The sequence below is a fragment of the Ranitomeya variabilis genome, chromosome 2 (assembly GCF_051348905.1).
Source record: "Ranitomeya variabilis isolate aRanVar5 chromosome 2, aRanVar5.hap1, whole genome shotgun sequence".
NCBI classification, from domain to species: Eukaryota; Metazoa; Chordata; class Amphibia; order Anura; family Dendrobatidae; genus Ranitomeya; species Ranitomeya variabilis.
Window position 1 is genome coordinate 841,995,524 of NC_135233.1, and position 16,701 is coordinate 842,012,224.

At 48.2% G+C, this 16,701-nt stretch overlaps 1 protein-coding gene across 3 annotated transcripts in view; it reads left to right on the forward strand.

Moving 5' to 3' along the window:
• The first annotated feature begins 321 nt into the window (after positions 1-321).
• The window catches only part of CAPN10 (calpain 10), a 49,142-nt gene continuing 32,762 nt past the window's right edge, over positions 322-16,701 (forward strand). Inside the window, exons 1-3 of one of the 3 annotated variants that reach the window (XM_077290155.1) lie at positions 322-447; positions 555-685; positions 758-889. In XM_077290155.1, the coding sequence (XP_077146270.1) occupies positions 560-685; positions 758-889 (258 nt within the window). In that variant the 5' untranslated portion in view covers positions 322-447; positions 555-559. Of the gene's footprint in view, positions 686-757; positions 890-16,701 lie in introns of all 3 variants that reach the window. The other 2 variants (XM_077290153.1, XM_077290156.1) reach the window with 2 other exon arrangements.

Here is a 16,701-nt window from a genome sequence, read left to right on the forward strand (position 1 = left end):
GGGACACATATGGCAGCAGCGGCCCAGTATTGGGGTATCAGGGGCAGTAAGAGGGACACATGGCAGCAGCGGCTCAGTATTGGGGTACCAGCAGGATGAGGAGTTTGTGCAGGTTGGGACTAGATGGTGATGGGGCTGGAATATGAGATGAATCTGCACACGCTGTATGTGACTGCCGGCCGAGTGTGTGCCTAATAACTATGGCCCAGGAAGCATTCAGCTGCAGGCGATCACAGGAGCCATTTCTCTGTCACACGCGGCATGGCTCCGGTTCTGGTGCCGGTAGGGAATGATGCTGGCGGACTCTGGGACGGCTGAGGCCCGAGCCCGGCAGTGTACCCGGTAGGAGCCGGCGCCCCGCCGGTATACAAGGCGCTGACGGCCGGGCGGGGCTTGTGTGTATCAGCAGGAGGGGCTGCTGGAGGAGGCCGGCAGACGGGTCGCCAGGTCTGTAGCCGGGGAGCTCGGTGACATGTGTCCGGTGAGCAGCCCAGTCCCCGGCCCCGTGCGCCGGCAGGCCTCCTGTAGGTGACATTCTCGTCTTATCTCGGCAGACAGCATGGCTCCTCCCGCCGCCGGGCTGTACGTGGACCCCGAGTTTCCTGCTGGGGTCTCCTCCCTGGTGGGCCGCGGTGACACCCCGCTGTCTGCATTATGTGAGCGCATTACATGGCTGCGGCCTCAGGTGAGACGCGGACATGCTCTGCTCCGTGCACTGCGGCCGGACCATTCCCTCATCCTCTCATATCTTCCCTAGGAGATCTGTGAGACCCCCCATCTCTTCCCGGTGGACAGGAGAGACGCCCTGGGGAAGCAAGGCATTCTGGGAGACTGCTGGTTTATTTGTGCCACCTCTGCTCTGCAAATGTCTCCAGCCCTCCTGCATCAGGTATTGGGTGGGCACATGTCTGCGCCCCTCTTCTCATCCACATGCTCCCTTTCAAGCACCACTCTAGTGTTTTGTTTTATTTCAGTGGTGTCACTAATGTAAGTTCCTGGTCACCAGTACTATACTCCCCAGCCGCCATCTAATATTATCGGCACCGCTCCAGTCGGTCTTCAGGTTATGACCTGCCGTATCACTCCAATGTTTGCTGAGGGGGTCCGGAAGACACAGCTCAATGTAAGTCTATGAGAGGGAGGCCAGAACGAGGGTCTCATAGACTTACACTGAGAGCTTGTGACAGTTACCTCCTACTTCCAGTCAGTCAGAAGTTGCGGTCACAAGATGGCGGCATGGGAACGGAGCAGCGCCAGGAACAGCTAAAGACGGCGGCTGGTGAGTATAAGACTAGGCCCAGAGACATTACACTAGTTGTACCACCCCAGTGTGGTAATAAAAAACACCAGGGTGGTGCTTTAAGGGGAACTTGTCATAAGATTCACCGGCAACGTGAATCGGAGCCTGGCTGCACAATTACAGCCAGGTACATCGTAGTCTACGTTCACATTTGCGGTCGGCGCCGCAGCGTCGCCGCATGCGTCATGCGCCCCTATATTTAACATGGGGGCGCATGGACATGCGTCGCACTTGCGTTTTGCGCCGCATGCGTACCTGCGGCACCCGCGTCCGGGCGCAGAGGACGCAGCAAGTTGCATTTTTGCTGCGTCCAAAATCAATCAAAAAAAGGACGCATGCGGCTCAAAATGCAGCGTTGTGCATGCGTTTTGCTGCGTTTTTGTTTGCGTTGTGCGTTGCGGCGCCGACGCTGCGGCGCACAACGCAAATGTGAACGTAGCCTTACTCGGAAATACTGCGGCCCACGGATGTTTCCCCTCTTTGCTTCAGTTGATTGACAGGTGTCTCCCAGTTATGTACACTGGGAAACCCAGAGGCAGACATATCATTGATGCACTGTGTGCAGCCGCACAGGGGCCAAGAGGTAAGGGGCCCACTTTCACCTTCCAGTCAGATAGCAGGTCTGGTCACAGACACAAATGGAGGGCCCATGTAGTGTTCTTGCACACAGACCCTCTTCTGTTTCTGCTACTGGAGAGACCTGTCAGTCAATTGCAGTATTTCAGAGCATGACACACCTAGCAGTAATTCTGCATCCAGCCTTCCATTCATGCTGCCCATGTTTCGGTACACTGCTAAGGCTACTTTCACACTAGCGTCGTGTGACGTACGTCGCAATGCGTCGTTTTGGAGAAAAAACGCATCCTGCAAAGTTGCCCGCAGGATGCGTTTTTTCTCCATAGACTTGCATTAGCGACGTATGGCCACACGTCGCATCCGTCGTACGACGGATGCGTCGTGTTTTGGCGGACCGTCGGCACAAAAAAAGTTACATGTAACTTTTTTTGTGTGTCGCGTCCGCCATTTTCGACCGCGCATGCGCGGCCGAAACTTCGCCCCCTCCTCCCCGGACATTACAATGGGGCAGCGGATGCGTTGGAAAAACTGCATCCGCTGCCCCCGTTGTGCATTTATTTCACAACGTGCGTCGGGCCGACGCATGGTGGCGGCCCCGTATCGATGCTAGTGTGAAAGTAGCCTAAGACTGGGATTCGCGTCTCTCAATAGAGCACTAAGAACAGGTTGAGAATCTAATGCAAAATAATAGAATGGCGGCTGACAGCACTACCGTAGAATGTGGCTGCATGTCCTAGCTCCACAGGATCCAAATGGAGAGTTACATACCAAAAGTTCAAAGTGAAGGACAGCATCCAATCCAGGTGAAGATCATAAATATTTTATTGTGCCATAAATGCAACGTTTCAACCCCTGAGGGTCTTTGTCAAGCATACATAACAGTGACAATGACGGCCTTAAATAGGAAGTAAACCCCTATCCCCAATTAGGTCCGCCCATAAAAATTTACATATAACATATCCGGTGATCATAATAAGAAAAAAATGTGCAAATAATATCATATACATAGTTAAAAACACATCATGATGTCCGTAGACAACACATTAATTGATAATTCCATCCATGATCGATTTAGTGACCACATGTGTCAGGTTCAACATAAACAAACAATGTTAGCTGTCAGTTCTGGACCTATCAGCATAGTCCCACATGAAGTTAGACTGCCAATAGCTACACCAACTTCTCACCCCCAGACAGCCCGCCACTAAAAAAGGCCAATCCTATGTCTTGTTACTCTAATATTAAAGCCAATCCTGGCTCAATACCTGCATTTTAGCCAGCGACCCGCAGGACCTGATGACGGAGTCCGCAATTGTTCACATGACTGACCGGAAGCAAGACCCATAGCTACTGCGCATGCCCACCAACTCCATGGTTGCTACATAAACAAAGGACAGCGCCGCAGCGTCGGTAGAGAGGTCCACCCACCAAAAGGAGGGACGGCTGTTCCAAATCCCGGAGTCAATCCAAACTCCATCTAGAGGCCCAAAAACGTAATCGCAGGAACTGTAGCCCGCGATCAAAAGCCTCTGATCGCCGTAAAGAATGGGATTTAGAAGAATTATTGCGCATGTACGCCGGCCCCATGGCAACAAATACAGCGTCACCACGGTTACTCGCAGGGCACGCCCCACCAGGGTATCAATCAAAGCTTCCCATCGTTCCAACCCCTCACATAATACATCAGGCGAATAATGGCATTAATGGCCAAAATACATATTAACGAACAATCATATTGTATATAACCACCGGCTATGTGTCCGAATATCTCAAACTAAATGTCACAAATAAGCCATAGTTCTTAATGGGTCCCTTAGGTGACGAACATGTCTGTGAATCAAAGGAAACAAAAAAAGGGGGAAAAGAACAGGGAAAAAAAAGGAAAAGAAGGAAAAGCAAGGAAAAATAGGGAAAGAAAAAGAGGGATGGGAAGAAAAAATAAGGAAAAAACGGGGGAGGGGGAAGGGAGAAGAAAAAACAAGGGAGGAGAAAGAAGAACCTAAACACTAAATCAATGTTGACCAATATTATCGAAAGGAATCCTCAAAAAGGACAAAATGATAACCAACCACCTTTTAAAAACATATCCCACAAAATCCGAGACGCACGAACCAAAAACCGCCTGTCAGGATAAGCCAATCAGGACATAAACAATAGAAGATTGTAGTCAATATTTAACCCACCAGGCTGGCGAGAACCCAACTTAGAAATCCATTTAAGTTCCTTCTTTTTAAGCAACTTAACCCTATCCCCACCTCTACGAAGAGGGGGTACACTATCAATTACTCTAAAACGTAACTGACTGACTGAATGTCCACACTCTACAAAATGTTTAGGTACAGGTAAATCTACTTTTTTAGTTCTGATGGTGCTCTTAAGTTTGCCAATACGAGATTTAATCTCCATGGTGGTCTCACCTACATAAGTAAGTTCACAGGGACAAACAATCAGATAAACAACGAAACTGGAGGTACATGTATATCTCTCTCTAATATAGAATCTCTGTCCCGTGTGTGGGTGACTAAAGTAATCTCCCTTGATCATATTCCCGCAACATGCACATCCCAAACAGGGAAAGTTACCAAATCTCGGGGGACCCAAAAACCTCTGTATGCTGCCTGCTGACGACCCAACATCAGATTTTACAAGTTTATCTTTTAAATTACGTCCTCTCTTGTAGGATAAAATCGGTGGTGAAGCAAATTCTTCAATATCAGGTAAGCCTTGATGTAAAATATGCCAATGCTTAAAAATCATATTTTTCACATATCCACTAGCCGTATTAAATGTAGAAACAAAGGGAATTCGCTTTTGGTTTACCCTCACTTTCTTTTCCCTTACCAACGCTCTCGGTGTCTCCTTAGCCCTATTCAAAAATTTTTTTACACCACTCTCAGGGTACCCTCTTCTCAAAAATTTATTACACATTTCGTCAAGTCTAATGTCCAGACGGGAGTCATCCGAGACTATTCTCCTTACTCTGAGCATCTGGCTCCAAGGTAGTGACTCTAACATATTCCTCGGGTGGTGACTGTTAAATTGCAATAAACTGTTCCTATCCGTCTTCTTCACGTATAAATCCGTTTTTAGAGAGGACCCATCCTTGTACACCATTGTGTCTAAAAATTGAACCTGCTCTTGAGAGTATGTTATGGTGAAGCTGAGTTCTGGAAATATATTATTAAGCTCATTATGAAAATCCAAAAGCTCCTTCAGTGGTCCCTCCCAAACTACAAATACATCGTCGATGTAGCGCCACGGAGGTTGATTTCATTGGAATTGCATATGTCTACATTGACTGAATATTATAAGGTGCGTAGGATACCTCGTGGACTACGTCCGCACCTTCGGCCCACATTGTTGGCTGATAATACTCTGTTTTGCTCGAAATTTGAGTCCATTACAAATAAGTACTGTTTTGATTTAATGCTGTTGAACATTGAATTTTTGAATAAGGAAATTGAGACTCTCAAAAAAACCATCATTGAATATGAGCAATTGCTTACAGTTAATTTGACTACAGCTGACATGAGTGCTTACGTGACGCGGTTGAATACTAACCTGACTAAGTTCCGTGCTGATAATGAGAGCACCAAAAGGACTAAATGGTTTCGTGATAATGACGACTATAAGACGGGACGGGACGGGTTTTTCCCTGGCATATGGGGAAACAGTCGTCCTCATATAGAAATAATAAAACTTTTCAACCTCGTCGTCGTAGGAGAGCCCAGGAGGGTAAACAGCATTTTGGTTTCACTACCGGCGACTCTGATTCCACGGACGACTCAAACATGGGAGCTTCAGCATCTGCACAATTTTTGGAGAAGGAAATAGTGACAGACACCGCTCCAGGAGGAGATATCGGAGGGGCGGGAGGAAACCTAAAAGGAGTAAAATCAACGCAAGGACAGAGAATGACACGGAACACCACAATGAAGCAGAGGACTGGAGAGGAGAGACGGAGACTCAACAACTAAGAGACAAGGCTTTAGTAGTCAATATCTCCTCTGTGACTTTGTCTCCCATTGAATTGAATGTTCTGGAGAAGGGTCTCTCATTCTGCCCTACCAATCTACCTGACTGGTTTGAACTTGAAACTGATCTATTTGCCTTCTTTAGGAGATGTCGCTTAACATCGTTTTTTGCAGACAAGAAACAAGATACGAGTGGTCCGGTTGATGTTGGTAATACTGATGTTGGTAATACTGATGTTTTTTCCTCACAGGGCCTTGGTCTATATAATAAGAGTGACTTTGTACCACCTACTAAAACCCATGTGGTTGAGGCTTTTATACAGCTGGTTGAAAAAGATTTTGAAACATTAAGAAGGACGCATAGAAATCGTGTTCAATATAACCTTACTGTTGACGAGAAACAAGCATTGAAAAATCTCTCCATGAATACATCCATCACAATCAAGGCCGCCGATAAGGGCGGAGCGGTGGTTGTGATGGATACTACCAAATACAAAGGGGAGATATTACGCCAATTAGCTGATACTAATGTTTATTGTAAACTTACAAATGACCCTACTTTGCGTTTCCAACAAGAGTTGCAGCTTATAGTCAATGAGGCCCTGTTGGATGGCCTGATTGACTCTAAGCTGTCAGAGTATTTGGTTACTAGTTGTCCGGTTCGGCCACTAATATACGTTTTGCCGAAAATTCATAAGGATTATTTTGACCCTCCAGGTCGCCCGATTGTGTCAGGTCGGGGCTCTATTTTCAATAAAGTGTCAATTTTTCTTGATAAAGTGTTGTCTGGGTTTGCCTCAAAGGCGAAGTCTTACATCCGGGATACGGATGATTTTTTGAATAAAATTGAAAGTCTTAATGTTACAGTTGACACGTATTTAGTGTCCTTTGACGTGGTTTCGTTATACACCTCCATTGAGCACAATAGGGGCCTGGCAGCTGTTAATGTGGCGCTATCGGGCTCGGACGTGGGGCCAGACCGTGCACGTCTGGTCCTCCAGCTGCTGGAGTTCATCCTCAGAAGGAATTACTTCCTTTTTGGGGATGATTACTACCTGCAGCTGAGGGGCACCGCCATGGGGTCCGACGTGGCCCCCACCTATGCTAACATCTACATGGCGGTGCTCGAGGACCAGTACGTGTATGCCTCCCGGTTTTGGCCCCTGGTTCGGGCCTGGTGGCGCTACATCGACGATGTATTTGTAGTTTGGGAGGGACCACTGAAGGAGCTTTTGGATTTTCATAATGAGCTTAATAATATATTTCCAGAACTCAGCTTCACCATAACATACTCTCAAGAGCAGGTTCAATTTTTAGACACAATGGTGTACAAGGATGGGTCCTCTCTAAAAACGGATTTATACGTGAAGAAGACGGATAGGAACAGTTTATTGCAATTTAACAGTCACCACCCGAGGAATATGTTAGAGTCACTACCTTGGAGCCAGATGCTCAGAGTAAGGAGAATAGTCTCGGATGACTCCCGTCTGGACATTAGACTTGACGAAATGTGTAATAAATTTTTGAGAAGAGGGTACCCTGAGAGTGGTGTAAAAAATTTTTTAAATAGGGCTAAGGAGATACCGAGAGCGTTGGTAAGGGAAAAGAAAGTGAGGGTAAAGCAAAAGCGAATTCCCTTTGTTTCTACATTTAATACGGCTAGTGGATATGTGAAAAATATGATTTTTAAGCATTGGCATATTTTACATCAAGGCTTACCTGATATTGAAGAATTTGCTTCACCACCGATTTTATCCTACAAGAGAGGACGTAATTTAAAAGATAAACTTGTAAAATCTGATGTTGGGTCGTCAGCAGGCAGCATACAGAGGTTTTTGGGTCCCCCGAGATTTGGTAACTTTCCCTGTTTGGGATGTGCATGTTGCGGGAATATGATTAAGGGAGATTACTTTAGTCACCCACACACGGGACAGAGATTCTATATTAGAGAGAGATATACAAGTACCTCCAGTTTCGTTGTTTATCTGATTGTTTGTCCCTGTGGACTTACTTATGTAGGTGAGACCACCATGGAGATTAAATCTCGTATTGGCAAACATAAGAGCACCATCAGAACTAAAAAAGTAGATTTACCTGTACCTAAACATTTTGTAGAGTGTGGACATTCAGTCAGTCAGTTACGTTTTAGAGTAATTGATAGTGTACCCCCTCTTCGTAGAGGTGGGGATAGGGTTAAGTTGCATAAAAAGAAGGAACTTAAATAGATTTCTAAGTTGGGTTCTCGCCAGCCTGGTGGGTTAAATATTGACTACAATCTTCTATTGTTTATGTCCTGATTGGCTTATCCTGACAGGCGGTTTTTGGTTCGTGCGTCTCGGATTTTGTGGGATATGTTTTTAAAAGGTGGTTGGTTATCATTTTGTCCTTTTTGAGGATTCCTTTCGATAATATTGGTCAACATTGATTTAGTGTTTAGGTTCTTCTTTCTCCTCCCTTGTTTTTTCTTCTCCCTTCCCCCTCCCCCCTGTTTTTTCCTTATTTTTTCTTCCCATCCCTCTTTTTCTTTCCCTATTTTTCCTTGCTTTTCCTTCTTTTCCTTTTTTTTTCCCTGTTTTTTTCCCCCTTTTTTTGTTTCCTTTGATTCACAGACATGTTCGTCACCTAAGGGACCCATTAAGAACTATGGCTTATTTGTGACATTTAGTTTGAGATATTCGGACACATAGCCGGTGGTTATATACAATATGATTGTTCATTAATATGTATTTTGGCCATTAATGCCATTATTCGCCTGATGTATTATGTGAGGGGTTGGAACGATGGGAAGCTTTGATTGATACCCTGGTGGGGCGTGCCCTGCGAGTAACCGTGGTGACGCTGTATTTGTTGCCATGGGGCCGGCGTACATGCGCAACAATTCTTCTAAATCCCATTCTTTACGGCGATCAGAGGCTTTTGATCGCGGGCTACAGTTCCTGCGATTACGTTTTTGGGCCTCTAGATGGAGTTTGGATTGACTCCGGGATTTAGAACATCCGTCCCTCCTTTTGGTGGGTGGACCTCTCTACCGACGCTGCGGCGCTGTCCTTTGTTTATGTACAGCGTTGCCATGGAGTCGGTGGGCATGCGCAGTAGCTATGGGTCTTGCTTCCGGTCAGTCATGTGAACAATTGCGGACTCCGTCATCAGGTCCTGCGGGTCGCTGGCTAAAATGCAGGTATTGAGCCAGGATTGGCTTTAATATTAGAGTAACAAGACATAGGATTGGCCTTTTTTAGTGGCGGGCTGTCTGGGGGTGAGAAATGGGTGTAGCTATTGGCAGTCTAACTTCATGTGGGACTATGCTGATAGGTCCAGAACTGACAGCTAACATTGTTTGTTTATGTTGAACCTGACACATGTGCTCACTAAATCGATCATGGATGGAATTATCAATTAATGTGTTGTCTACGGACATCATGATGTGTTTTTAACTATGTATATGATATTATTTGCACATTATTTTGTTATTATGATCACCGGATATGTTATATGTAAATTTTTATGGGCGGACCTAATTGGGGATAGGTGTTTACTTCCTATTTAAGGCCGTCATTGTCACTGTTATGTATGCTTGACAAAGACCCTCAGAGGTTGAAACGTTGCATTTATGGCACAATAAAATATTTATGATCTTCACCTGGATTGGATGCTGTCCTTCACTTTGAACTTTTGGTTGAGAATCTAGTCAGCATGTGAGTGCAGCTACGGAAATTGCATACTGGTGGTCTCATAACAAACAATGGAACCAGCAAGCGGAGACTGATCCTAGTGATGTTTACGTTGCTTACCATTAGGAATCGGAAAGCTTCACGGCTTGCAAAAAATTTATTTTGGGGTGAACAACACCTTTAATTTGCACTCACTGTCAGGGAGCAGGAAATCATGTCATCCTCAGCCTTTCTCTGTGCTTGGGATAAGTCCAGTGAGATGGCCTGCTCTGAACAACAAAAGTCTGGACACCTCATTAAGCATAGATCAGTGCCATAACTGAATTTATTCAGGAAGCCAATCTGCTATGAACCCTGAACCTGAGGAATTCAGCCACAATTTTCTTTACTGTTTTTCCCACTACTGTTCTTATCTTAGTATTATTTGTTACCTCCAATGAAAGAATTTTTAGCAACAGACAGCGCCTTTTTTGGTTCATTTTTCTTTCCCTCTGTTTGGAAGCCCCCTTAATATATAGATCAGTGTAGTGAATGAGATGCCTAAATGCAGCTCAGGGGTGATAACGGCCCTAATTGAAGATATCTGTGACTTATTTTCAAGTCAATGCTCCATGGCCTAAAAATACCAAACTAGAGGCCCAATGTGTAGAGCTCATTTCCCGGGTTCTGTTATAGGTCTCTGGTTTGGCTGCCTTGAGTTAATTTTTCCTTTTTTCTCCTTCGCTATATTGGGAGACACAGGACCATGGGTGTTATGCTGCTGTCACTAGGAGGCTGACACTAAGTTGAGACAAAAAGAGTTAGTTCCTCCCCTGCAGTACACACCCTCATGCTGGCTTCCAGAGACCCAGTTCAAGCTTAGTGTCCGTAGGAGGCACACTGAATTTAAACCTTCTTTTCTGGACGAAGGGGCGATGGAACCTTTCAAGGCTCCGATCTTCCCAAAACAACAACAGGTGAGCACGGGAGTTTTACCTCTCCGTATCCTCTCCTGTGACGTGGGATGCCATTGCCTGAGCTGACCTTTTTGGGCGACGGGCCCCTTCAAGGGCACCGATCTCCCCCCTGCTTTACAGACTAGCACTGGTGTCACCTCCAGTATCCTCTTCTGCAGCCAGGCCTTGTTGCCGGGCATCTGACCTGCCCACCAGGTCTCACCCTCGGCTGTTCAGAGGCACTCTTCCACTGTGGCGTCCGTGCAGCCCCCACTGCATCACCACTGAAAACGAGCGGATGATGGAAGGAGGCGGACGGTTCCTCTCCACCCCCCTTTTTATGGGGATGGTGGATGGAGGCTCCCCCAACCCTGCACCGTTCTATTTACCCCGGGCACCTTCATTTTGGGGTAAGTGCACCGGTCACCATGTATTTGGAGGGTTCCATAACGGCAGGATTCCCCCCAGAGCGCCGCGATTCTTTTCCCCGCGGTCCGCGGGTGCGCGCCGGCCGAAGCCAGAAATTTAGTCCCAGGCTTTGGCCTAGTGTAGGCCGCACTCCGGTAGGCTCTGCCCACCTCACACATCATTCCTGCGGCTCCGCCCATGCTTCTGGCGCTTCTCGCTCCCTGCGAGACTTCCCACAGACTCTCGGCAGCCATGTTCCTTCTGCAGCAAGCAGCGCCGGCTGGCTTCCATTCTCCACGGAGGTTTTTCCCACTCAGCGCCACCTATCCAATTGCGGGGCACAGGACTTGGTAAGGAGACGGCACTAAGTGCTTCCCTGCAGCGTTACCCCTCAGCTTCCACTAGCAGCCTCTTTTCATCACATTTGGGTACAACATGTCGCAGTCAAGGGTTAAAAAGACCACTAAGGTACATACCACCTTTTTCTCTGCGTGTACCACCTGCCAAGCTCCTCTCCCCCGGCCTCAAAGCTCCCCGCTCTGCGCTGCCTGTGATGCCCAATGTGCCCAGGAGCCCTCCGCCGCTACCGACCCCAGTGTTTCTAGCCCCCGAGTGGGCCGCATCACTGTCACAATCCATGCCTTCGCTAGCCAAAGCGATTGAATCCTTTCATGACCCCTCTGGGGAGCGGGGCGTTCGTTTTCCTGGGTTAAGAGACCCCTGTATAACAGGGGAATCATCGGCCAGCAGGGGCCACTTTCACCTGAAGGAGGTTCGGACATCCAAAAAACGGATCCGCACTACCTCTCCTGAGCATTCACCACGCCATTCAGTCTTGGGTAGCTCCACTTCTCCCTCACCCTCTCCAGGGGCTCGAAGCGATCACGACTCTTGAGTATGAGTCTGAGGCGTCCCTGGACCCGGATTCTCCGGAGTTCCAATCAACTGTTGACTCCCTCATTGAGGCTGTCAATCATGCGTTAAAGGTTAATGATGACTCTAATTCAGCTCCGGATCACGCAGTTTCCTTTACGAGAACCAAGCGATCCCATAAGGTGTTCTCCTCCCATCCAGATTTCCTAGAGACAGTTCGGCGGCACAGGGAGCGACCGGATAAATGCTTTACAGGTAAAAAGGCCCTGGAATCAAAGTATTTCTTTTCCGCAGATGTGGTCAAAGATTGGACGGAACCACCGCTGGTAGATCCTCCGGTATCGCGTTTGGCTACCAAAACGCTTTTATCAGTACCTGACGGGGCTTCAATCAAAAATCCCACAGAACGCTAGTTAGATTCTCTGGCACGCTCAGTGTATGAAGCTTCAGGTTCCTCCCTATCTCCCTCCTTCGCTGCGGCATGGGTCGCCAAAGCAATGGTTTTCTGGGCAGATGCCCTTGCAAAATCCATTCAGGACCAGGCTCTTCCATCTGAGGCGGCGGACCTCGCCAAACAAATTGCTATGGCTGCAGATTATGTGATGTACGCGTCATTAGACGCAGCAGACTGTGCGGCAAACGCGGCTTCAAACGCCATCACCATCAGGAGAGCTATTTGGCTTACAGAGTGGCGTGCGGATTCCTCTTCAAAAAAGTCTCTGATTTCCCTTCCCTTTCAGAGCGGACCCCTGTTTGGAGAAAAATTGGACCAACTTATTTCCGATGCTACAGGAGGGAAAAGCAAGTTCCCTCAACACAGGCCAAAAGCTGCTTTTCACCGCCAACAGCATTTTCGTTTTCGCCCCTTTTGCAGTAACCCTTTCTGGTCCAACTCCACAGCATCGTCCACATCAGAACGATCTACACGCACAGACAGACTCTCGGCCTTCTTACAGACCGAATCAGTCCTGGCAAGGAAAACCTAGACAACCCAGAACCAGAGGTTCTAGGCCTTCCAGATCTCCTTCACAATGACTCTGGGAGAATTCCAGTCGACACCACCGAGGTAGGCGGACTCCTGCTTCTTTTTCGACACGTCTGGCTTTCCGTCATCCACGACGAATGGGTCAGAGACCTGGTGTCTTCTGGTTACAAAATAGAATTCTCCGCCTCCCCTCCAGCACGTTTTTTTCCCTCTCGTCTCCAAAGTTCGGGAGCTAATGCTCGCGCTCTTCACTGCACCATCGAATCCCTCCGCCAAAACGGGGTCATCGTTCCGGTTCCGCAGCGCGAGAGATTCAGAGGTTTTTACTCAAACCTCTTCGTCGTGCCAAAAAAGGACAGGACGGTGCGCCCCATTTTGGACCTGGAGCTCCTAAACAAGTACGTAAAAGTATGGCACTTCAGGATGGAATTCCTCCGGTCGGTCATCTCCTCGATGGAGAAGAGGCGAGTTCCTAGCATCAATAGACATCAAAGATGCTTATCTTCGTATCCCAATCTTTCCACCACATCAAAGGTTCCTCTGCTTCGCCATCCTAGAGGACCATTTTCAATTCACGGCCTTACCCTTCGGTCTTGCCACGGTGCCCAGGGTATTCACAAATGTCATGGCGGCTGTCATGGCCATTCTACACTCCCGGGGAGTGGTCGTGTTGCCATACTTAGATGACCTTCTGATCAAAGGTCCGTCTTATCACGCCTGCGAAGCAAGCGTCCGCATTACGTTTGATTCCCTTTCGCGCCTGGGCTGGTTAATCAACTTGGACAAGTACTCCCCTGTTCCAGCTCGACGGATCTCTTTCCTAGGCATGATCCTGGACACGTCCAAGGGGCTGGTTTTACTTCCTCAGTCCAAGGCCCAAGCGCTTCAGCAGGGAGCCCGGATGCTCTGTTGCCCTTGTCAGCAGTCTATTCGGTTTGCCATTAAGATCCTGGGGAAGATGGTGGCCGCAATGGAAGCAGTCCCCTTCGCTCAACTGCACCTCCGTCCCCTCCAACAGGCCCTGCTAGACAACTGGGACAGGAGTCCCTTAACCCTCGACCGGCCATGTCCTCTGCCCCCCCGCGGATCAGGCAAGCGCTCAAATGGTGGACTTTGGAATCATCTCTCAACCAGGGGAGGTCGTTTCTCCCGATCCATTGGCTGGTGGTGACTACTGACGCTAGTCTCCTGGGTTGGGGAACGGTGTTTCGCCATCACACTGCCCAGGGGCGTTGGACGATTCGTGAGTTGAAACTTCTCATAAACATTCTGGAGATCCCAGCTATCAGATTTGCCCAAAGACACTTTCACTTCATACTCGCGGGTCACCCAATCCGAATTCAGTCAGACAACATCACAGCGGTGGCGTACATAAACCATCAGGGGGGTACCCGCAGCAGGGCGGCGATGCAGGAAGTCTCCCACATTCTCCGTTGGGCCGAGACCAACCACTCCACCGTTTCTGCAGCGCACATTCCAGGCGTTGAGAACTGGGCGGCGGACTTTCTCAGCCGTCAGGGTCTCGCCTCGGGAGAGTGGGAACTCCATCCAGAGGTTTTTCAACAAATTGCCTTCACTGGGGATCTCCGGATGTGGACCTGATGGCGTCCAGACTGAACGCCAAGGTCCCCAACTTCATAGCACGTTCTCGGGATCCTCGGGCCGTCGGGGTGGATGCACTGATATCCCCATGGCACCGGTTCCAATTCCCGTACGTGTTCCCTCCACTTCCTCTGTTGCCGAAAGTGATCTGAAAAATCAAGATGGAGGGGGTTCCGGTGATCCTTATCGCCCCGGATTGGCCACGTTGCGCATGGTATGCGGAACTCGTTCATCTCGTATCTGACGTCCCCTGGCGGTTACCAGACCGCCCAGATCTGCTGCGCCAAGGACCGATCTACCGCCAGAGCTCAGGGGCCCTACGTTTAACGGCTTGGCTGTTGAAACCTGGATTCTAACTCAACCAGGTTTCTCCCAGCAGGTCATTGCCACCATGATCAGTTCTCGCAAGACGTCTTCCGCTCGCATCTATCACCGCACCTGGAAAGCCTTCTTCTCATGATGCAGGCTCCGCGGTCACCCTCCTCGTTTTCTCCATTCTGGAATTTCTCCAGTACGGCTTGGATTCCGGCCTGGCGCTCAGTTCCCTTAAGGGTCAGATCTCAGCGTTATCGGTGTTGTTCCAGCGTAAGATTGCTGCTAACTTGCAAGTCAGGACCTTTATTCAAGGGATCCCCCACATGGTACCCCCCTACAGAATGCCGTTAGAGACCTGGGATCTCAATTTGGTCCTGAGCGTCCTTCAAGAATCTCCGTTTGAACCTCTGCAGGATGTCCCGCTTACCATCCTCTCCTGGAAGGTTGCCTTCCTTGTGGCAGTAACATTTATCAGGCGCGTCTCAGAGTTGGCCGCACTATCCTGCCGGGCGCCTTTCCTTTCCTTCCACCAGGACAAAGTAGTCCTACGCCCATCTCCGGCTTTTCTCCCTAAGGTGGTTTCATCCTTCCACCTTAATGAAGATATCATTCTTCTCTCCTTCTGCCCACAGCCGAGACATAGGGTCAAAAAGGCCCTTCACACATTGGACGTGGTACGGGCCCTCAGGAGGTACGTTTCTAGGACTGCTCTCTTTCGCAAATCGGACTCCCTCTTTGTCCTCCCAGAGGGTCACAGAAAGGGTTCAGCCGCGTCTAAGGCCACGATAGCCAGATGGATCCGATTGGCTATCCAAGAATCTTATCGGGTCAGGGGCAGTCCTATCCCGGCGGGGGTTAGAGCACACTCTACTCATACTCGCTTGGGGGTGTGCTTCCTGGGCCATTCGGCACCAGGCAACGGCGGAGCAGGTTTGCAAGGCCGCAACATGGTCTAGCCTGCATACTTTCACAAAGCACTACAATGTCCACACTCAATCTTCCGCGGATGCGGCCCTTGGCAGACGTATTTTGCAGGCGGCCTTTGTGCACTTATAGTCAGATGGTACACAGAGTTATTTGGTTGTATTGTTCCCCACCCAGGGATTGCTTTGGGACGTCCCATGGTCCTGTGTCCCCCAATGTGGCGAAAGAGAAATAGGGATTTTTGTGTACTCACCGTAAAATCCTTTTCTCCGAGCCACTCATTGGGGGACACAGCACCCACCCTGTTGGCCTTATGGCTCGTTACCTTTTTGGTTCTTAACTTTCTCTGACATGTTATACTCTAATGTTATGTAATATATTGTTATTAATCTCCTACTGCTTTTGCACTGAACTGGGTCTCTGGAAGCCAGCATGAGGGTGTATACTTCAGGGTAGGAGCTAACTTTTTGTCTCAACTTAGTGTCAGCCTCCTAGTGACAGCAGCATAACACCCATGGTCCTGTGTCCCCAAATGAGTGGCTCGGAGAAAAGGATTTTACGGTGTGTACACAAAAATCCCTATTTTTTTCCCATGAGGATTGCCCTGAAAATAAGTCTCCATACAGAGACGTGTCCCTTCACTTAACGCTGCTTATCATTAAAAATAGTTCTTTTGGTATAAATTTGGGCTGTGTACTTCATTATACCTATTTTTTTCAAGTATGGGGGGCTAAACTTTCCAATCCAAATGGAGCTCTACGTTGGTGTTTTTTTTGTTGTTTTTACTATAGGAGTCTCTGGGCGTATATACAGTACAGACCAAAAGTTTGGACACCCCTACTCATTTAAAGATTTTTCTGTATTTTCATGACTAGGAAAATTGTACATTCACACTGAAGGCATCAAAACTATGAATTAACACATGTGGAATTATATACTTAACAAAAAAGTGTGAAATAACTGAAATTATGTCTTATATTCTAGGTTCTTCAAAGTAGCCACCTTTTGCTTTGATGACTGCTTTGCACACTCTTGGCATTCTCTTGATGAGCTTCAAGAGGTAGTCACCGGGAATGGTTTTCACTTCACAGGTGTGCCCTGTCAGGTTTAATAAGTGGGATTTATTGCCTTATAAATG